Source organism: Mercenaria mercenaria, chromosome 2 (assembly GCF_021730395.1).
Source record: "Mercenaria mercenaria strain notata chromosome 2, MADL_Memer_1, whole genome shotgun sequence".
Lineage (NCBI taxonomy): Eukaryota > Metazoa > Mollusca > Bivalvia > Venerida > Veneridae > Mercenaria > Mercenaria mercenaria.
Window position 1 is genome coordinate 68,889,879 of NC_069362.1, and position 17,212 is coordinate 68,907,090.

Here is a 17,212-nt window from a genome sequence, read left to right on the forward strand (position 1 = left end):
AACCACTAGGCCAAGAATGTTGAAACTTAGTGGGATGACTGGACATGCCAAGTAGATGATTCCTATTGCAGCCAACCATCAATGTCTCTTTGATTTTCGCTCCTGCCCCTATTGACTTATTGCCTGTACGACTATGCATTGGGGAAGACATGTGCTTTTTTACAAAAGCAATTTCTAGTTTCACAGTAGTTTTGAAATTAGTTGAAGACTACCTCTGAAGAAATACCACACTGAAAATAATGGTCAAAAGGGACAAACCATGCCCTTTAATATGTAGTAAAAATACGTAAATTAGAATACATGGAAAAATACTGCTTTAGCTGCTTAATCGTCTTAAAAACTGATAGAGGCTAGTGATACACTGATAGAGGTTAGAGATACACTGATAGAGGCTAGTGATGCACTGATAGAGGCTGGTGATACACTGATAGAGGCTAGTGATAAACTGATAGAGGCTAGTGATACACTGATAGAGGCTGGTGATACACTGATAGAGGCTAGTGATACAAATGCATTTATCAAATTTACTAGAGAAATCATCAGTTCAACGGTAAAGCCATTTAATTAGTCGCAAAGCATACGAGAGAGCCAAGGAATGAAGATGTAATTGAAAGTATAAGCTACTGCCATATGTTGTGAATGAATATAAAAATTTTACAGGTTTTTCTATGGTTTAAAAAGAATTTACAGATATATATAATCTTCTGTTGTTGTTTTTTTTTTTCACATAAAAACTTTGATAAAACCCCACTTTTATGTCAGCATCTGTTAACCAACTTGTGTCAGATGTGTCTAGCAGGGTTTAGCTTAAATTTAGTTCTGTTTTAAATCCATATACTTATTACGATACTGGTTAGTGTTCATGTTCTGTTGGAAGACAGTTAAAATGCAAAACAAAATTCATACCACTGTATTGAAGGTGTATGATCATTCTGTCAGCATTGTATTTATTGCATGTATGTTTTATTCTACAGAATGTTTTCATGTAATGTAAATCTTCTGCTGCATAGATCAGACTTGCATCTGAATGTTGTTTCATTTCAGACATTCCCAGGTACCTTTAGATTAATCTTTTTTCCTTCCTTTAAGTGACAGCCCAACTTCCTGGGGCAAATGGATACACTGGAGGGAAAGTGGTGTTTATAGATACAGAAAATACTTTGTATCCTTTCAACACATTGCTTTAGTTATTATTTTGTTAACAGGGGACTAATATTCAAATTTTTGCACTTGGTGCAGGATGTTGTATTGCAAATTGTTAAAGTGGTTAGAGCTATAACAAAAAGAATCATGGCTGCAGCAGAATCATGACTGTGACAGTGGTAATATTTCTTTTTACATACTATTTCAATTCAAATATTTGCAAAACAAAATTTGATTTTTAGCTCACCTGAGCATGAAGTGCTCAAAGGTGAGCTTTTGTGATCGCCCTGTGTCGTCGTCGTCAACAATTTGACTGTTAACACTCTAGAGGTCACAAATTTGGCCCAATCTTAATGAAACTTGGTCAGAATGTTACTCTTAATAAAATCTTGGATGAGTTTGATATTGGGTCATCTGGGGTCAAAAACTAGGTCACCAGGTCAAATCGAAGGAAAAGCTTGTAAACACTAGATGCCACATTTATAATTGTATCTTCATGAAACTTTGTCAGAATGTTAATCTTGATGAACTTTAGGTCAAGTTTGAATCTAGGTCAGATGGAATCAAAAACTAGGTCACCAGGTCAAATCAAAGGAAAAGCTTGTTAACACTCTAGAGGCCACATTTGTGACTGTATCTTCATGAAACTTGGTTAGAATGTTAATCATGATGATCTTTAGATCAAGTTCAAATCTAGGTCAAGTGGAATCAGAAACTAGGTCACCAGGTCAAATCAAAGTTAAGGCTTGTTAACACTCTGGAGGCCACATGACTGTATGTTTATGAAACTTGGTCAGAATGTTAACCTTGATGATCGTTAGGTCAAGTTCAGATCTGGGTCAGGTGGGGTCAAAAACTAGGTCACCAGGTCAGATCAAATGTAAAGCTTGTTAACATTCTATTGGCCACATTTATGATAATATCTCTATGAAACTTTGTCAGAATGTTAACCTTGATGATCTTTAGGCAAAGTTCAAATCTGGGTCAGGTGGGGTCAGAAACTAGGTCACCAGAAAAGCTAGTTAACACTCTAGTTTGTTTTGTGTTCAACGCCGTTTTTCAACAGTATTTCAGTCATGTAACGGCGAGCAGTTAACCTATACCAGTGTTCTGGATTCTGTACCAGTTCTCTGCAAGTAACTGCCAACTTCCCCACATGAATTATCAGAGGTAGAGGACGAATGATTTCAGACACCATGTCTTTCATCAAATCGTCATGGAGAACATACGCCCCGCCCAGGGATCAAATTCGCGGCCCCGCGATACATACTGAGCTAAGCGGGCGGGCTTAATACTCTAGAGGCCACATCTATGACATAATAAAACTTGGTCAGAATGTTAATCTTGATGATCTTTAGGTCAAGTTCAAATCTGGGTCAGATGGGGTCAAAAACAAGGTCACCAGGTCAAATCAAAGGAAAAGCTTGTTAACACTCTAGAGGCCACATTTATGACTGTATCTTCATGAAACTTTGTCAGAATGTTAACCTTGATGATCTTTAGGTCAAGTTCGTATCTGGGTCATGTGGAATGTGACCTGCTGACCTACTTTTTTGTTTTTTAAGATACAGCCTTGAAATTTGGATGACATGTACAGTTCTGCACACCAATCTTAAAACTGACTTCATTGACCATGAATGTGACCTACTGACCTACTTTCTTCAGGAGTGATACAGGGCCTTCATTGCCCTCTTGTTTTAAACTATTGCAGTTTTGGTTGGTAGAATGAATAATTATTTTTATAAAATAAATAGATCCACAAGAAGAATTTTAACGATGCTATTTTTATATGTTGTGACAAGAAATTTCCTTAACCTTGCTTTAGTCGTCCTGACCGTCTTAGAGATATATCAGATAGATTCAATCTGGACCAGAGTGCTGTTCTGGATAATGTTCTTTATGCCAGGGCATATACAAGTAAGTACTACCAGCAGTTTCCAGGATGGTTTGCAAAATGCATCTGGTTTTTGCAGTGAACAGTGGAATTAAATGATAGTTAAGGCTTGAACCACCTTTTCCTTACAAGGGTTTTCCTTGATTTCTCTTTAAATATAGCACAATTCCATCATTATACCATCCATATTGGTCATGGCTCAAATTTATACTCAACTGTCATTAATTATTGCGTTTGATTTACCCCAACAAATTTCTTTCTTGAAGGCACTGAACTACAGATTTGGCTAAAAATAATCTTTCTCTCAAATTGAAGTTTGGTCATACATGTATTATGAACATTAGAATATGAATGTTTGTTTCTAAAATTATTATAAAAATTCCAAATCAAGAAAAAAAGAGACCGCATCGGGAATCGAACCCCGGACCACCACGGCAATAAAGACAGTTTCCCATCATTGTAACCAATAGTGCTATAGCGGAATTAGTGAATTATGACTTCAAAGTATAGATATTTATAATCGAGACAGTTTACCTAGCTGGAGTAGAGCGTTACAAACGCTTTACGATTTTCATTGTAAGAGGTAGTAAAAACCAAATCTCATGTGTTCATTTGCGTAACATATAGTTTATCAGTAATTCAGTTTTCAAGCCTTCTTAAGAAATATAGCATTTATTTCCAGAAATCTAAAAAAAATTAATTTTTTTTGTCGAACGATCTGCAGGCCAGTCCCTTTAAAATTACTGTTAAGTAAACAGTGCATGCAGTGTTTTTCTCCCCCTGATATTTTCAAAGAAAAAAAGGGAAACATAGAAATGGGCTGCGTCCCTCCATCAGACCATAACACTTTGTATTCAGTCCTTAACTGCCACCCATGAATGTATTTTGAAATAACTTGGCACAAATATTCCTCATAATAAGACAATGTGTCTTGCGCAAAACCTAGAGCCCTAGCTCCAAGGTCAAGGTCACACTTTAAGAATAGAGATAACAGGGTCTTTTTAATGTCTGGTTCATAAATCTGCGATTTTGAAATTACTTAGCACAAAATTAATGTTCCCTATAATGAGACGTGTTTTGGGCAAGACCCAGACACCTAGCTCAAAGGTCAAGGTCACACTTGGAGGTAAAAGTTTAACAGGGTCTGTTTCGTGTATGGTCCATACCTCTGCCATTTATGAAGGGATTTAAAATAACTTGGCATAAATGTTCACCATAATAAGACAATGTGTCATGCGCAAGACCCAGACACCAAGCTTCAAGGTCAAGGTCACACTTAGAGGTCAAAGCTTAACAGGGTGTGTTTCGGACAATAACTGCCATCCACGAAGGGATTTTGAAATAACTTTGCATAAATGTTTACCATAATGAGACAATGTGTCTTGTGCAAGACCCAGGTCCCTAGCTCCCAGGTCAGGGTCACACTTAGAAGTCAAAGGTTAACAGGGTCTGTTTTCTGTCCCGTTCATAACTGTGCCATTCGTCAAAGGATTTTGAAATATCTTTGCATAAATGTTCCCCATAATGAGATAACGTCATGCGCAAGACACAGACCCCTAGCTCCAAGGTCAAGGTTACCTTTTTAGAACTTTTTCTTTGTCTGGTCACAAAATGATTCATACCTAAACTATTCTGGCATGTTTTGCTCAGACAAACGTAGCATTCTTGGGCATGCTTAGAGGTCAAAAGTCAACAGGGTCTGTTTCGGTTACAACATTGTAAATACATGTATGTTGCCTTTCTTTAATACTTAGAAGAAGATGTTGTATTGACATGCAAAATATTTTGTGAAAAATGTCCCTAGGCGGGGGACGTTGGTAAAAATCTTGTCATACCCAGATGCATCTTCTGACCACTAATTTTATTACTAAGTTCAAGATAGTGGAAACAATCATATTTTTTTGTATTTGTTGATTTTAAAATACCAAAGGAATATTCGGTTCTGTAATAACAGAGAACATTATTCATATCTGGCCTCATTTTATAGATTGTGAATTATACTTTCCACAGAAAATGTTGTTCTTGTTCCTCACATGAAGAATGCATTTAAAGTCAACAAAATTTGAAGTGATTTTCTCTAAAGTTTGTTTTTGCCTGATTGTCAAATAGTGCATATAATAGAACCAGAGAAAATTAATTTCATGGCCATAAAATTGGCATTATTAAAACATCAATAGATTTCAAAAAGATCACCCTACCACCCTTGGAGACATTTGCTTAATACTCTGATTTTGCAAAATAACCCTGCAAAATCACAGATTAGGTTGATAAAACAGTACAAGTAGTTTATTCAGATTTTATTCATACTTTGCATATAAGTAATTAGTATAAGTAAATCATCTGAAAAACTCTCCTGCATGAAATATCCAAAGTTTTAATAGATCATAGTTATTGAATACACATACAGGAATTAGTTTATAGAAATGCAAACTTATTCCACTTAACTACCATTCTGCAGAGCAAATTGCTTTATGATGTTCCCTTATATCCTCATCTTAGTGCAGAAAGGGAATACATGCTTCTTTATGTCAGTGCCATTTTTTAGCTCATCTGATTTTTTGAAAAAAAATGATGAGTTATTGTCATCACTTGAGCGGTTGTCGGCGTCGGCGTCGGCGTTGCCTGGTTAAGTTTTATGTTTAGGTCAGCTTTTCTCCTTAACTATCAAAGCTATTGCTTTGAAACTTGGAATACTTGTTCACCATCATAAGCTGACCCTGTATAGCAAGAAACATAACTCCATCTTGCTTTTTGCAAGATTTATGGCCCCTTTTGTACTTAGAAAATATCAGATTTCTTGGTTAAGTTTTATGTTTAGGTCAACTTTTCTCCTAAACTATCAAAGCTATTGCTTTGAAACTTGGAATACTTGTTCACCATCATAAGCAGACCCTGTACATCAAGAAACATAACTCCATCTTGCTTTTTGCAAGAATTATTGCCCCTTTTGGACTTAGAAAATCAGTTTTCTTGGTTAACTTTTATGTTTAGGTCAGCTTTTATCCTAAACTATCAAAGCTATTCCTTTAAAACTTGCAACACTTGTTCACCATCATAAGCTGACCCTGTACAGCAAGAAACATAACTCCATCCTGCTTTTTGCAAGATTTATGGCCCCTTTTGGACTTAGAAAATATCAGATTTCTTGGTTAAGTTTTATGTTTAGGTCAACTTTTTCTCTTAAACTATCAAAGCTATTGCTTTAAAACTTGCAGCTCTTGTTCACCATCATAAGCTGACCCTGTACAGCAAGCAACATAACTCCATCCTGCTTTTTGCAATAATTATTGCCCCTTTTGGACTTAGAAAAATCATTTTCTTGGTTGAATATTATGTTTAAGTCAACTTTTCTCATAAACTATCAAAGCTATTGCTTTAAAACTTGCAACAGTTTTTCACCATCATAAGTGGACACTGTACATCAAGAAACATAACTCTATCCTGCTTTTTGCAAGAGTGATGGCCCTTTTTAGACTTAGAAAATCATGAGTAGGACAATATTTCTATTATACAAAAAAAATCAGATGAGCGTCAGCACCCGCAAGGCGGTGCTCTTGTTTGGACATGTATCCATAGTTATGTGACAAAATCTTTTTTAAATAAAGCAATAAATTTTCAGGTGAACACCAGTACGAACTGCTAGATTATGTTGCTGCCAAGTTTTATGAAGAAAGTGGAGTCTTCAAACTTCTTGTGAGGGAAAGCTTGTTTCTTTACTTGGACATTTTTTACTAAAAAATTATTTTGTGTTTCATAGAATTATGCCCCCCACTTCAAAATAGTGGGTTAATATTGTTTTGCTTGGTGTCTGTCCAACAGAGGACCATTTGGATTCCAACCAATTACTAGTAAATGCTTGCTTTCACAATAGACGATTGACTATGCTCATTAGATGACATTTAGACTGAAAACAATTTCTGCATGAAGGAGCATACAAGTTTGTGTTGCATGTATCTCATAAAGAATTTGAGTTAGATTCATAAAACATTAGGGAATTGTTATATAGTATGAAGTTCTACATCTTTTGTTCTATTTGTGTTTTCACTCGACCAGATTTATAGTCCTTGACTTAGTGAAAAATACACATAAAGCACTATAAAGCACTTTAAAGTTTGTGTTGCATATATTTTAAAACATATTTCAGCTAGAGTCATGAGTAGGAAAAAACTAGGTTACTTTTACAATAAACTACTTCATGGATCTTCACCAAACTTGGCCGTTTATAGTCCTCTTTCAATTCTGTTTAAATGGTGTCCATCTGGCTTTTTTTAGGGATGCTGGAAACCTTTTTTAAAAATGACTTAATACGAACAAGTTTATGTTTCTTTACCAAACTTGTTCCCTAGCATCATTGAAACGTTTTTTCTCAGATTTGTTCAAATTTTCTTTTTATAACCTGCCCACTTAGCTGAATAGGGAGAGCGCAGATCTACTGATCTTGGGGTCGTGAGTTCGGTCCTGGGCGGGGCATATGTTCTCTGTGACGATTTGATAAAAGACATTGTCTGAAATCATTCGTCCATGTGAGAAAGTTATCAGTTACTTGCGGAGAACAAGTTTATACTAGACCATGTACAGAGTCCAGAAACACTGGTTAGGTTAACTGCCCACCATTACATAACTGAAATACTGTTGAAAAACGCGTTAAACACAAAACAAACAAACAAATCAAATGATTTTAGCAACCACCAGAGCTAAAGTAAAAAATGCTTATACTGCTTCCACACATTAAGTACTTAATGGATTTTCACCAATGTTTGTCTATAGTATGACTAGCATCCTTGTAATGTTCTTGCTTTACTTTTCTGAAATTTGAGCTCTTAGATCCTCTTAGGGACTACATTGCTGAAACAAGTCAACCCTTTAAAAACTGCTTTTCATGAATAGCTTGGTTGGTTTTCATGAAACTGTACCATCTTCAGGTGGTCCTTTTATTCAACTGATTGATCTTGCCTCTTTAGGGGCCAGCAGATCTACTGATGTGATGGACTTCCAGCAGACTTGGTTTATAGAATTCTTTAAGTGTCCTCTGTCAGTTGTGTTCAATTGGTTATTCTTGACCCTATGAGCTAAAACTAGAAGCTATTTTAAACAACTCTTCTCGATTGATATATCCTCACTAAAGTTAGTCGGTGGTGTCATTACATACTTAATTTTGTTCAAATAGTTGCAGTTGGGCACTTTTCTTGGCCAAAAAGATTGTTTCCTTAGCAGCAGACGTGACAAAAGCAATAGCCCTGTTTTTAATGTCCTGTAGGCAAATGCTGTTGCTCTTCCTTCGTCAAGGATATATTTGGAGAGCATACATGTGTTTACTTATACCTTTTGTTTAAGATTGTAGATTCCATCATGGCACTGTTTAGAGTTGACTTCAGTGGTAGGGGTGAGTTGGCTGACAGACAGCAGAAACTAGCACAGATGTTGTCTAGACTGCAGAAAATAGCCGAGGGTAACAGCAGTTGGTTTGTCTTCGACCTTTTAATGGATTCACTAGGTCCACTTGTGACGTTGTTCTTTATTGACAATTGTGGAATTAGTTACTTGCAAGAATGTGATACAGATACCATTTCTTGTTTAGAATTGTATAATATTTTTTGTACATTTCAAAATCTGTTTTAACATTCTACTTTTTTTTACGATTTTCTATGTATATACCTACAATATTTGTTTATACTGTATTTTCAGAATACAATGTAGCGGTTTTCATTACAAATCAAATGACAGCTGATCCGGGCGCTGCTATGACGTGAGTGAATTATTAGTCCCCTACTGGTTCAAAACCAGTTTCGGGGACTATAGAATACGCTTTTCCGTCATTCCGTGCGTCCATCCGCAGTTTCGTGTCCGGTCCATAACTCTGTCATCCATTAAGGTAATTTTGATATTACTTGGCACAAATGTTCCCCATGATGAGACGACGTGTCTTGCGCAAAACCCGGACCCCTAGCTCAAAGGTCAAGGTCACAATTTGAGGTCAAAAGTCAACAGGGCTTTTTTCCTTCTGGTCCATAACTCTGCCATCCATGAAGGGATTTTAATATTACTTGGCACAAATGTACCTCATAATAAGACGATGTGTCATGCACAACTTTCAGACCCCTAGCTCAAAGATCAAGGTCACACTTAGCAGTCAAATGTTAACATAGCATGAACAGGGTCTGTTTAGTGTCCGGTCCATAACTCTGACATTCATTAAGGGATTTTAATATTACTTGGCACAAATGTTCCCCACGATGAGATGACGTGTCATGCGCAAATCCCGGACCCTTAGCTCAAAGGTCAAGGTCACAATTGGAGGTCAAAGGTCAATAAGGTTTTTTTTCTGTCCGATCCAGAACTATGACATCCATCAAGGGATTACAATATTACTTGGCATAAATGTTCCCCATGATGAGATGACGTGTCATGGCAACACCCAGTACCCTAGCTTAAAGGTCAAGGTCACATTTTGAGATCAAAGGTCAATAGGATTTTTTTCCTGTCCAGTCTATAACTTTGTCATGCAAAACAGGATTTGGATATCAGTTGGCACAAATATTCCCCTGGATGAGACAACATGTTATGCGCAAAACCCAGGCCCAAGGTCTAATGTCAAGGTCACAGAGACCAAGGGTCAGACACAAGAATGAATTTGTCTGGAGCATTTCTTCTTCATGCATGGAGGGATTTTGATGTAACTTGGCACAAATGTTCACCAACATAAGACGGATTGTTATGCGCAAGAACCAGGTCCCTAGGTCTAAGGTCAAGGTCATATTTAGAGGTCAAAGGTCAAATTCAAGAATGACTTTGTCCGGAGCATTTCTTCTTCATGCATTGAGGGATTTTGATGTAACTTGTACCAAATGTTCACCACCATGAGGCACCATTGTTTTTAGAATTACGTCCCTTTGTTTTACTATAAAATTTTATTGTAACTTTTTTATTACTGGCCGTAGAGAAAAATTGACACCACTTTTCTGTGGTACAACATGCATGTTACAACCAATTTTTAGGTGTATTTTGACCTATCTCTACCTGGTAAAGAGTTTCTTGTGGACTTATATTATACAGATTTTTTTTTATTTTTTTTTTTTAAAGATTAATTTCCCTTTGTTGGTACTATAAATAACTTATATGATAACTTTTTTATAATCGCCCAAAACATTTCAATATGAAAACAACTGGGTTTTTATATATGCACATTGTAATCCAAGTGTGTTGTTATAGCATATTGTATGTATAGTACAATATTGTTTATACATCATTGACAGATATCAGTTCATTATGTTATACTGCAGTGGAGAAAATTAGGTGCATTACAGTAGGGGACTTTGTATTGCATGGCAATACTTCATTCACTTGTTATATCTATTCTCATCATGAATATTAATTACCGAGAGGTCTGGTTTAAGTACTAAGTTATCAAGTTGATTTTGAAAATATATTCATTATACCTAGACAGTTTTGAATATAATATAAATGTTGGAAGGCATACTTGTGGTAAGATGCAGATTTATGTCAATTTTGACAAATATTTGTAAATTTTCAGGTTTACAGTAGACCCGAAGAAGCCGATAGGAGGTAATATTCTTGCACATGCCTCAACAACAAGACTAAGCCTGAGGAAAGGGAGAGGCGAAACGAGAATTTGTAAAATATACGACAGGTATCGAACACTTTATACAATTTTTCAGCACAAATAACATACAAGACCAGCAAGTGTATCATTTGTCCTATAGATTAGGAGTAGGAGACACTGATTTGCAGTACATGTATTAGCAATAAGAATATGCACGCTTGCCTCAGGAATTCAAAATTCAACAGAACAAATCAAATTTCTAAGCAGGCTGGGAAACCACACATTTTAGGCGTTTTAGATTCATTTATGCAAGATGCCAAGTACAAAGCGTATATAAAATAACTTTGGAGTAATATCTGGACAAGTTGGAGCTAATGTGTTCAACTTATGTTAAGCCCGACTTGTCCTGCAAATATCTTTGTCTGATAACAGTCTTGCACTGATTTCTATGACTTAGTTTATTTCATGTCAATTTTTGACACAAATTTTTAGAGGAATCTGAGACCTTATAATAGCTTATTTCAAGTCATTTTTGACATTTATTTCTAAAGGAATTAAGGTTGACTGTAAAGCTGTTTGTTTTATATAATCACATGATTTTTGTTTTATATTCTAGCCCGGACAGACCAGAGAGTGAGGCTACGTTTGCTATCACGCCTGGCGGAATTTCAGATGCTAAAGAATAGAGTTTCAGTGTCTTCCTGTTGGGGTTACAATGGGCAGCTATATATCTTACCTGAAGTAAACATTATTGTTACCATACCTTAATAAACATAGAACAGAATAGAATACAACATGGATTGTGTGTGTTTTAACAAAGTATTAATTAAAATAACCATGAATTGTTATAGGTTGTGTTTCATAAGGCATAGACAAGTTCATGACAACTAAAGGTTTTTAAAGAGTGTATATTCAGTGTTATAAAATAATAGATACTTGGAGCAACTGCCGTATGAGATATATTAGTTACAATGTGATAAAAAGTATACATGTTTATATTTATTTGTTCTTTATTGTTAACTGTTTATTACATATTTACATTATACATTTCAATAATGTTGAAATTTTAACACTGCCTGGTAAATTTTTAATTGATATATTGCATATATTTTGAAACTGAAATAAAATGTTGTTTGAACGCTTTGATATTTTGTGTATTTTTTAATCACTGGTAAACGGAACCGAACGTTCTTCCTATGCTGTTATATAGTTGATTCGCATTAGGTAGTAGAAAACATTATTAATAATGATTTCTTTGATGAAATCCACATATTGCACATGAAAATGGAAACGCTATCGGTAAACTAATTAGTTTCTTTGATATGGTTTTCAACCACCTTAAGTTGCGCGATGTTTTGAACTGCCACTTTATTAGTGCATTACTACATTTTGCAGTATGTTTAAACACATAGCATATCAATATCATAAGCACTGCAATCCACCTCTCGGTACTTGCATGTTATTGTAGACAGCCTTTTAAATATACAATGAAAATGGGTCAGCTCGACTGCTTCATTTAGGATTATGTTTAGCATATAGTTCTTGGACCTGCGTTTTAAAGAATTTTCTGAGTTGAGGTCTTTTGTTCTTGAAAGTTGGTGTAAGAAGTCCATTTTCGACGCTAAATAATTCTGGGTGTATTATTATGTCTTTAACCTGAAATGAAAATAAAATATCGATTAAATTGAAATATGCAGAAAATAACGGAAATGCGTATTTAAGCGAAGAAGTTCACTTGGAAGCATAAAACGTAAGCAAAATAATAAGAGACGCATTTTAAGTCAGTGAAAAGTGCAACACTCACCTCGCAAGCACCGGCCTAAACGGAACTATCTATATAAATATTGAATGAACTCCCAAGTACAAGAAATGTAACAACATTGAGAACATTTTTTTGAAAATTCTTTTTATAATAAACATCCTTAATTTTTAAAAAATACAAATTTGTTATATTATGCAAATGCAGAAGAACGGGCAATTCCAATTCGGTCAAAAGTTGATGCTCACCATTTCAAATCCTTTCAAACCAGCAGCCTTCCCTATCTTGTTGATATCTGCTAAAATCATGTCTTTGACATCCTTAAATGGAAATGTAAAATGTGTTGGCAAATGAATATAACGTCAAATGCAGTTAGTGTACCGCCAAGAGTAAACAAGAAACTTCATTAGCTTCTTTGAAATAGTGAACTTCTATCTTAATCTACTTTAAAAGAGACGCGAATTTTAACTACACTTGTCTCAGAAAGACCTAGCCTACATTTAGTAAAAAGAAGGGAATAACGGAAGTTTTTCAGTACTGTTCTTTAGTTAAGAGTACATTTCGAACCTACCCTACAAATTAACTACCCTACAAATAATTCGCCCCATGTGGTTCTGTGACAATCTGTGTATGAAAAGAATTGGAACCACTGCTTTACCCTTGCATGATCGTAAGAGGCGACTAATAGGGTCTTAACACTTGGTTTTGCAGTAACTCTGTGATTCCAGCAGGTATGCAAACTTTGATTCCATACCTCGTGTTTTTATTTCGATGTAAATGAGATGTGGAACCAAAATTTGTAGTCTTGTTTGGCGCCATATAACCTATACTGTGTTGGTGCGCCGTAAAACCCAACTAAATAAACAAATAATTCACGGAATTCACATTCATTTCATGACCCTTTTTTGCAAACTTAATTTTAACTGCTATCGGGTTTTCAAAAATTGGTTATTAGATTGGCGAATGTTGCGGGCGGCAGGGCGGTTTCAAATTTTCGCTAAATAATTTGAGTTGTGAGTGACTGATGGCATTGAAACTTGAAATATAGGTAGCTTGTACGGAGATGGATTTGCGTATAAGGACGCTAGGTTTATATTCAAGTTCACTGTTATTAAAAATGGAAAAAAAAGTTTTCTGCTTACATTATTTATGTATTGAAATCAAACTTGGCCTATTGCTAACTTGCAGAAAAACCAAGGTTGGAGTTATCTAGGGTTAATGGAGTCAAGTTCAAGGTCGCCTAACCTATTTAATCTGCATTATTACGAAAACTCATCGTAGTACAGTGGTCTGATGCGTTGGGCTAATTTAACGTTTGTAAAGTGGAACGGATGAGTCGCAGTTCAAATCCTGATCCTGGCCTAACTTTTTTGTAATTAAAAAGTCATTACGATGCCACAGGGTTAAGGTCAAGATCACGGTTACTAAAACTAGAATTTTTTCATTGTGATCATCAAAAAGATGGTTTCCGGTTTGTAACTAGTTAGGATTAACTTTCTGTCTTCAAGTGTTGTATAACAAGCATATGGCGAACTTGCATTGGATTGTATTTGGGGTCTAGGTCTAGAATACCTTTTATGATGTTGGATGATCGGATCGTGGTCCAAATCCTGGCCTGTGCCTTTCTATTTGTACGAATGCTTTAATGTAAGCCCAGATTTCTATCTTTGTTTTTTTTTCTTCACGCTTCATAGTTTCATTGAAATATAGGCACTATTTAGGAGTCAGTGTGATTCAACAAGGGATAACGTGGTCCATTGTAACTGCATTAAATCGAGTAACATTCGTTATCAAGTACATAGAACTTCCGTGCTGTTATGTACAGTAGTCTCATCGTAGAGTAGATCATTATACCCCCACAAAACGAAGTTGGGGTGGGTGGGGGCGGTGTATATAGGAGTGAGCTTGGCGGTCGGTTGGTCGGTCGGTCCGTTGGTTTTCATGGTTTCCGGATGATAACTCTTGAAAGGCTTGACCGATTTAAATAATTTTTGATACACAGGTGCAACATCAGAAAATACATGTCAAGTTTGAATTTGGGGCCAGTAGGTCAAAGGTCAAGGTCACAGTGACCCTGAACAGTAAAACGGTTTCCAGATGATAACTCATAAAAGGTTTGGCTGATTTAAAAAAATTTTGGTACACAGATGTAATATCATAAAATACAGGTCAAGTTCGACTTTGAGGTCTATAGGTCAAAGATCAAGGTCACAGTGACTCGGAACAGTTAAATGGTTTCCGGATGATAACTTTAGAACGCTTGGGTCTAGAATCATAATTTTTAGTAAACAGGTGTAACATTATGAAATACAGGTCATGTTCTACTTTGAGATCAGTAGGTCAAAGGTCAAGGTCACAGTGACTTGGAACAGTTAAACGGTTTCTGAATGATAACTTTAGAACGCTTGGGTCTAGGATCAAAAATTTTTGTACACAGGTGTAACATGATTGAATACAGGTCACATTCGACTTTGAGGCTAGTAGGTCAAAGGTCAAGATCACAATAATACAAAACAGTTAAACAGTTTCCGGATGATAACTTGAGAATGCTTGGGCCTAGGATCATGAAAATTGATAGGGAGGTTGGTCAGCGCCAGCAGATGACCCCTATTAATTTTGAGGTCAAAGGTCAAGGTCACAGCGACTCTGAAGATTTAAACTGTTTCCAGACAATAACTTCAGAACGCTTGGGACTAGGATCACGAAACTTGATAGGGAGGTTGGTCATGACCAGCAGATGACCTTTAATGATTTTGAGTTCCAAAGGTCAGAGTGACCTGGAACATTTAAACCTTTTTCGGACAATAACTTGAGAACGCTTGGGCCGAGGATCTTGAAACTTCATAGGGAGGTTGATCATGACCAGCAGATGACCTCTATTGATTCTGAGGTCAGTAGGTCAAAGGTCAAGAAAGTTCAGCTTTGACATTGGCTTAGTTCTGTGACAAAGCCATGTTGTGGGGGTATAATTCGTCACTCCTGTGACAACTCTAGTTTTAATTAGTTTCATTTTAGCTCGATCGTAACGAAAGCTTCAAGCTTAATTGAATCACACTTGCAAAATTAACAGAGACAGATAGCAGTCTTTAACACTGATGAATATGAGCCCAGATATTTGATGCGAATAAACTGTTTGCAAAAACTATATCCATCTTTAATTAAAATACCTTTCTATCGCAGACTTCCGAGAAACTACCGGTGACTTCGTTTTCTTTTGCCCATTGTGTCATCACCTCCTCATCAGGTACCATTACACCCATTAAATATGGCTTTAAAGGAAATTGTAAATATTTGCTTAATGATGTATCAAAGTGATAATTCAGTTCTTTTAATACTATTAATTAAAGTAATGCTGACTTCTAGGATTCTACATTACAAATAACAGCGTAACACACAGTTTACGGGCTACATCAGTGTATAAATATTTACGGCATGAACTCACTGTTTTTATTTTTTTCTTTTCTGCTGATTTGAAATGAAGTGCTTTCTAAGTTACAAACAGTTGGTATAGATCTGGAGGCTTTTCTTTTAAATTCTTAGATGCTGTTGTAACGTAAAATTTAACGGTAGACAGCACTCTATAGATCTGTTAAGACATTCCAATCAAATACGTTCAGCCTAACGTCTACATTTATAAACCGGCCACTAACCTGTAAACTATCGCCCTCGATAAATGCTTGAGCCACATATTGACTTCTCATGTAGGTATTTTCAATCTTCTCAGCTGCCACATATTCACCTTGAGACAGTTTGAAAATGTTCTTTTTCCTGTCGATGATCTTCAGGACTCCTTTCTGTAAAGAGGTAAACATATTTTTAGGTTTTGATTTTGTCAGTAGAGGTAAAATTTGGAAAAAGTAGTCATGTTTATGGTTTCGCATTTCATCATATCGAAAGCAAGTATGTATCTGATTGCCCGATTCTCTGTCATCAAATCTTTACCGTCATGATTGTTCACTTGTGTTCAAATGCCATTCGAACTTGCAACAGGTACTTTATTTGTCATCGTAAAACCTTTATCAAAGCTAACTGCAGGCAAGTAATACACGTTTTCTATGATCCATTTCTTTCTATGTACAACTTAAAAGTAGTACAATGGAAGAATCCAGGAACACTGGTTAGGTTAACTGCCCGCCGTTACATGACCGAAATACTGTTGAAAAACGGCGTAAAACCCAAAACAAACAATAAAAAGCACCAACCGGTAACCATTGTCCTATATCTCCTGTATGTAGCCAACCGTCTTCATCCAATGCTTCTTTAGTCTTTTCCTCGTTTTTGAAATATCCACTAAATACACTTGGTCCTTTACATACAATCTAAAAATGAGTTTCACCTTTTTCAATAAAACATGATACATGGATAAGGCAAAAGAATCGAAATAAACTTGCCTAAAACATGAAAAAAAAAATCACATGATAAATTGTGTAACTAGTCCTAGCACGATTTTCGCGGATGTCGTGGTTGTATCTCTCCAAGAAATTATAACTATATAATGAACTAATAGAAATCACATTTGTTTAAAATTTTCATGGCACGAGTGAACGTTCCTAATTTGCCAGAACCACGAAATTTTATGACCACAAAATTAATAGATGGAGGAGCATGTGCCATTCCCGTTGCTGCAACAACAAAAATATGTATTGCACTTTACCTCTCCCTGGTCATTTTTTGAATAGTAGTCCATCTCTGGCACATCTATCAATTTCACTATGTTACATGGCAACGGTGGACCAACATGACCTTAAATTAGATCGATTGATTAATTAATGCGTGTTCTTAAAGATATTCAAACGAAAGTGAAAAAAACAAGGATGTCTATACTTCTCGTATTTAACAGTTAACAGACATATTA

General features: G+C 35.9%; 2 protein-coding genes across 5 annotated transcripts in view; one reads left to right on the plus strand and one right to left on the minus strand.

The window, feature by feature from the left end:
* Positions 1-11,741, plus strand: part of LOC123564211 (meiotic recombination protein DMC1/LIM15 homolog) — a 27,629-nt gene extending 15,888 nt beyond the window's left edge. For all 3 annotated transcript variants that reach the window (XM_045357592.2, XM_045357591.2, XM_053536850.1), the window contains exons 7-13: positions 1,090-1,162; positions 2,969-3,060; positions 6,657-6,730; positions 8,372-8,486; positions 8,723-8,783; positions 10,569-10,685; positions 11,215-11,741. In XM_045357592.2, the coding sequence (XP_045213527.1) occupies positions 1,090-1,162; positions 2,969-3,060; positions 6,657-6,730; positions 8,372-8,486; positions 8,723-8,783; positions 10,569-10,685; positions 11,215-11,284 (602 nt within the window). In that variant the 3' untranslated portion in view covers positions 11,285-11,741. The remainder of the gene's footprint in view (positions 1-1,089; positions 1,163-2,968; positions 3,061-6,656; positions 6,731-8,371; positions 8,487-8,722; positions 8,784-10,568; positions 10,686-11,214) is intronic.
* LOC123564210 (long-chain-fatty-acid--CoA ligase 1-like) overlaps positions 11,591-17,212 on the minus strand; it is an 18,463-nt gene continuing 12,841 nt past the window's right edge. For both annotated transcript variants that reach the window (XM_045357589.2, XM_045357588.2), the window contains exons 16-21: positions 17,012-17,100; positions 16,560-16,676; positions 16,008-16,151; positions 15,525-15,626; positions 12,606-12,677; positions 11,591-12,254 (exon numbers count right to left, since the gene is read on the minus strand). In XM_045357589.2, coding sequence (XP_045213524.2) covers positions 12,111-12,254; positions 12,606-12,677; positions 15,525-15,626; positions 16,008-16,151; positions 16,560-16,676; positions 17,012-17,100 — 668 coding nt within the window. In that variant the 3' untranslated portion in view covers positions 11,591-12,110. The remainder of the gene's footprint in view (positions 12,255-12,605; positions 12,678-15,524; positions 15,627-16,007; positions 16,152-16,559; positions 16,677-17,011; positions 17,101-17,212) is intronic.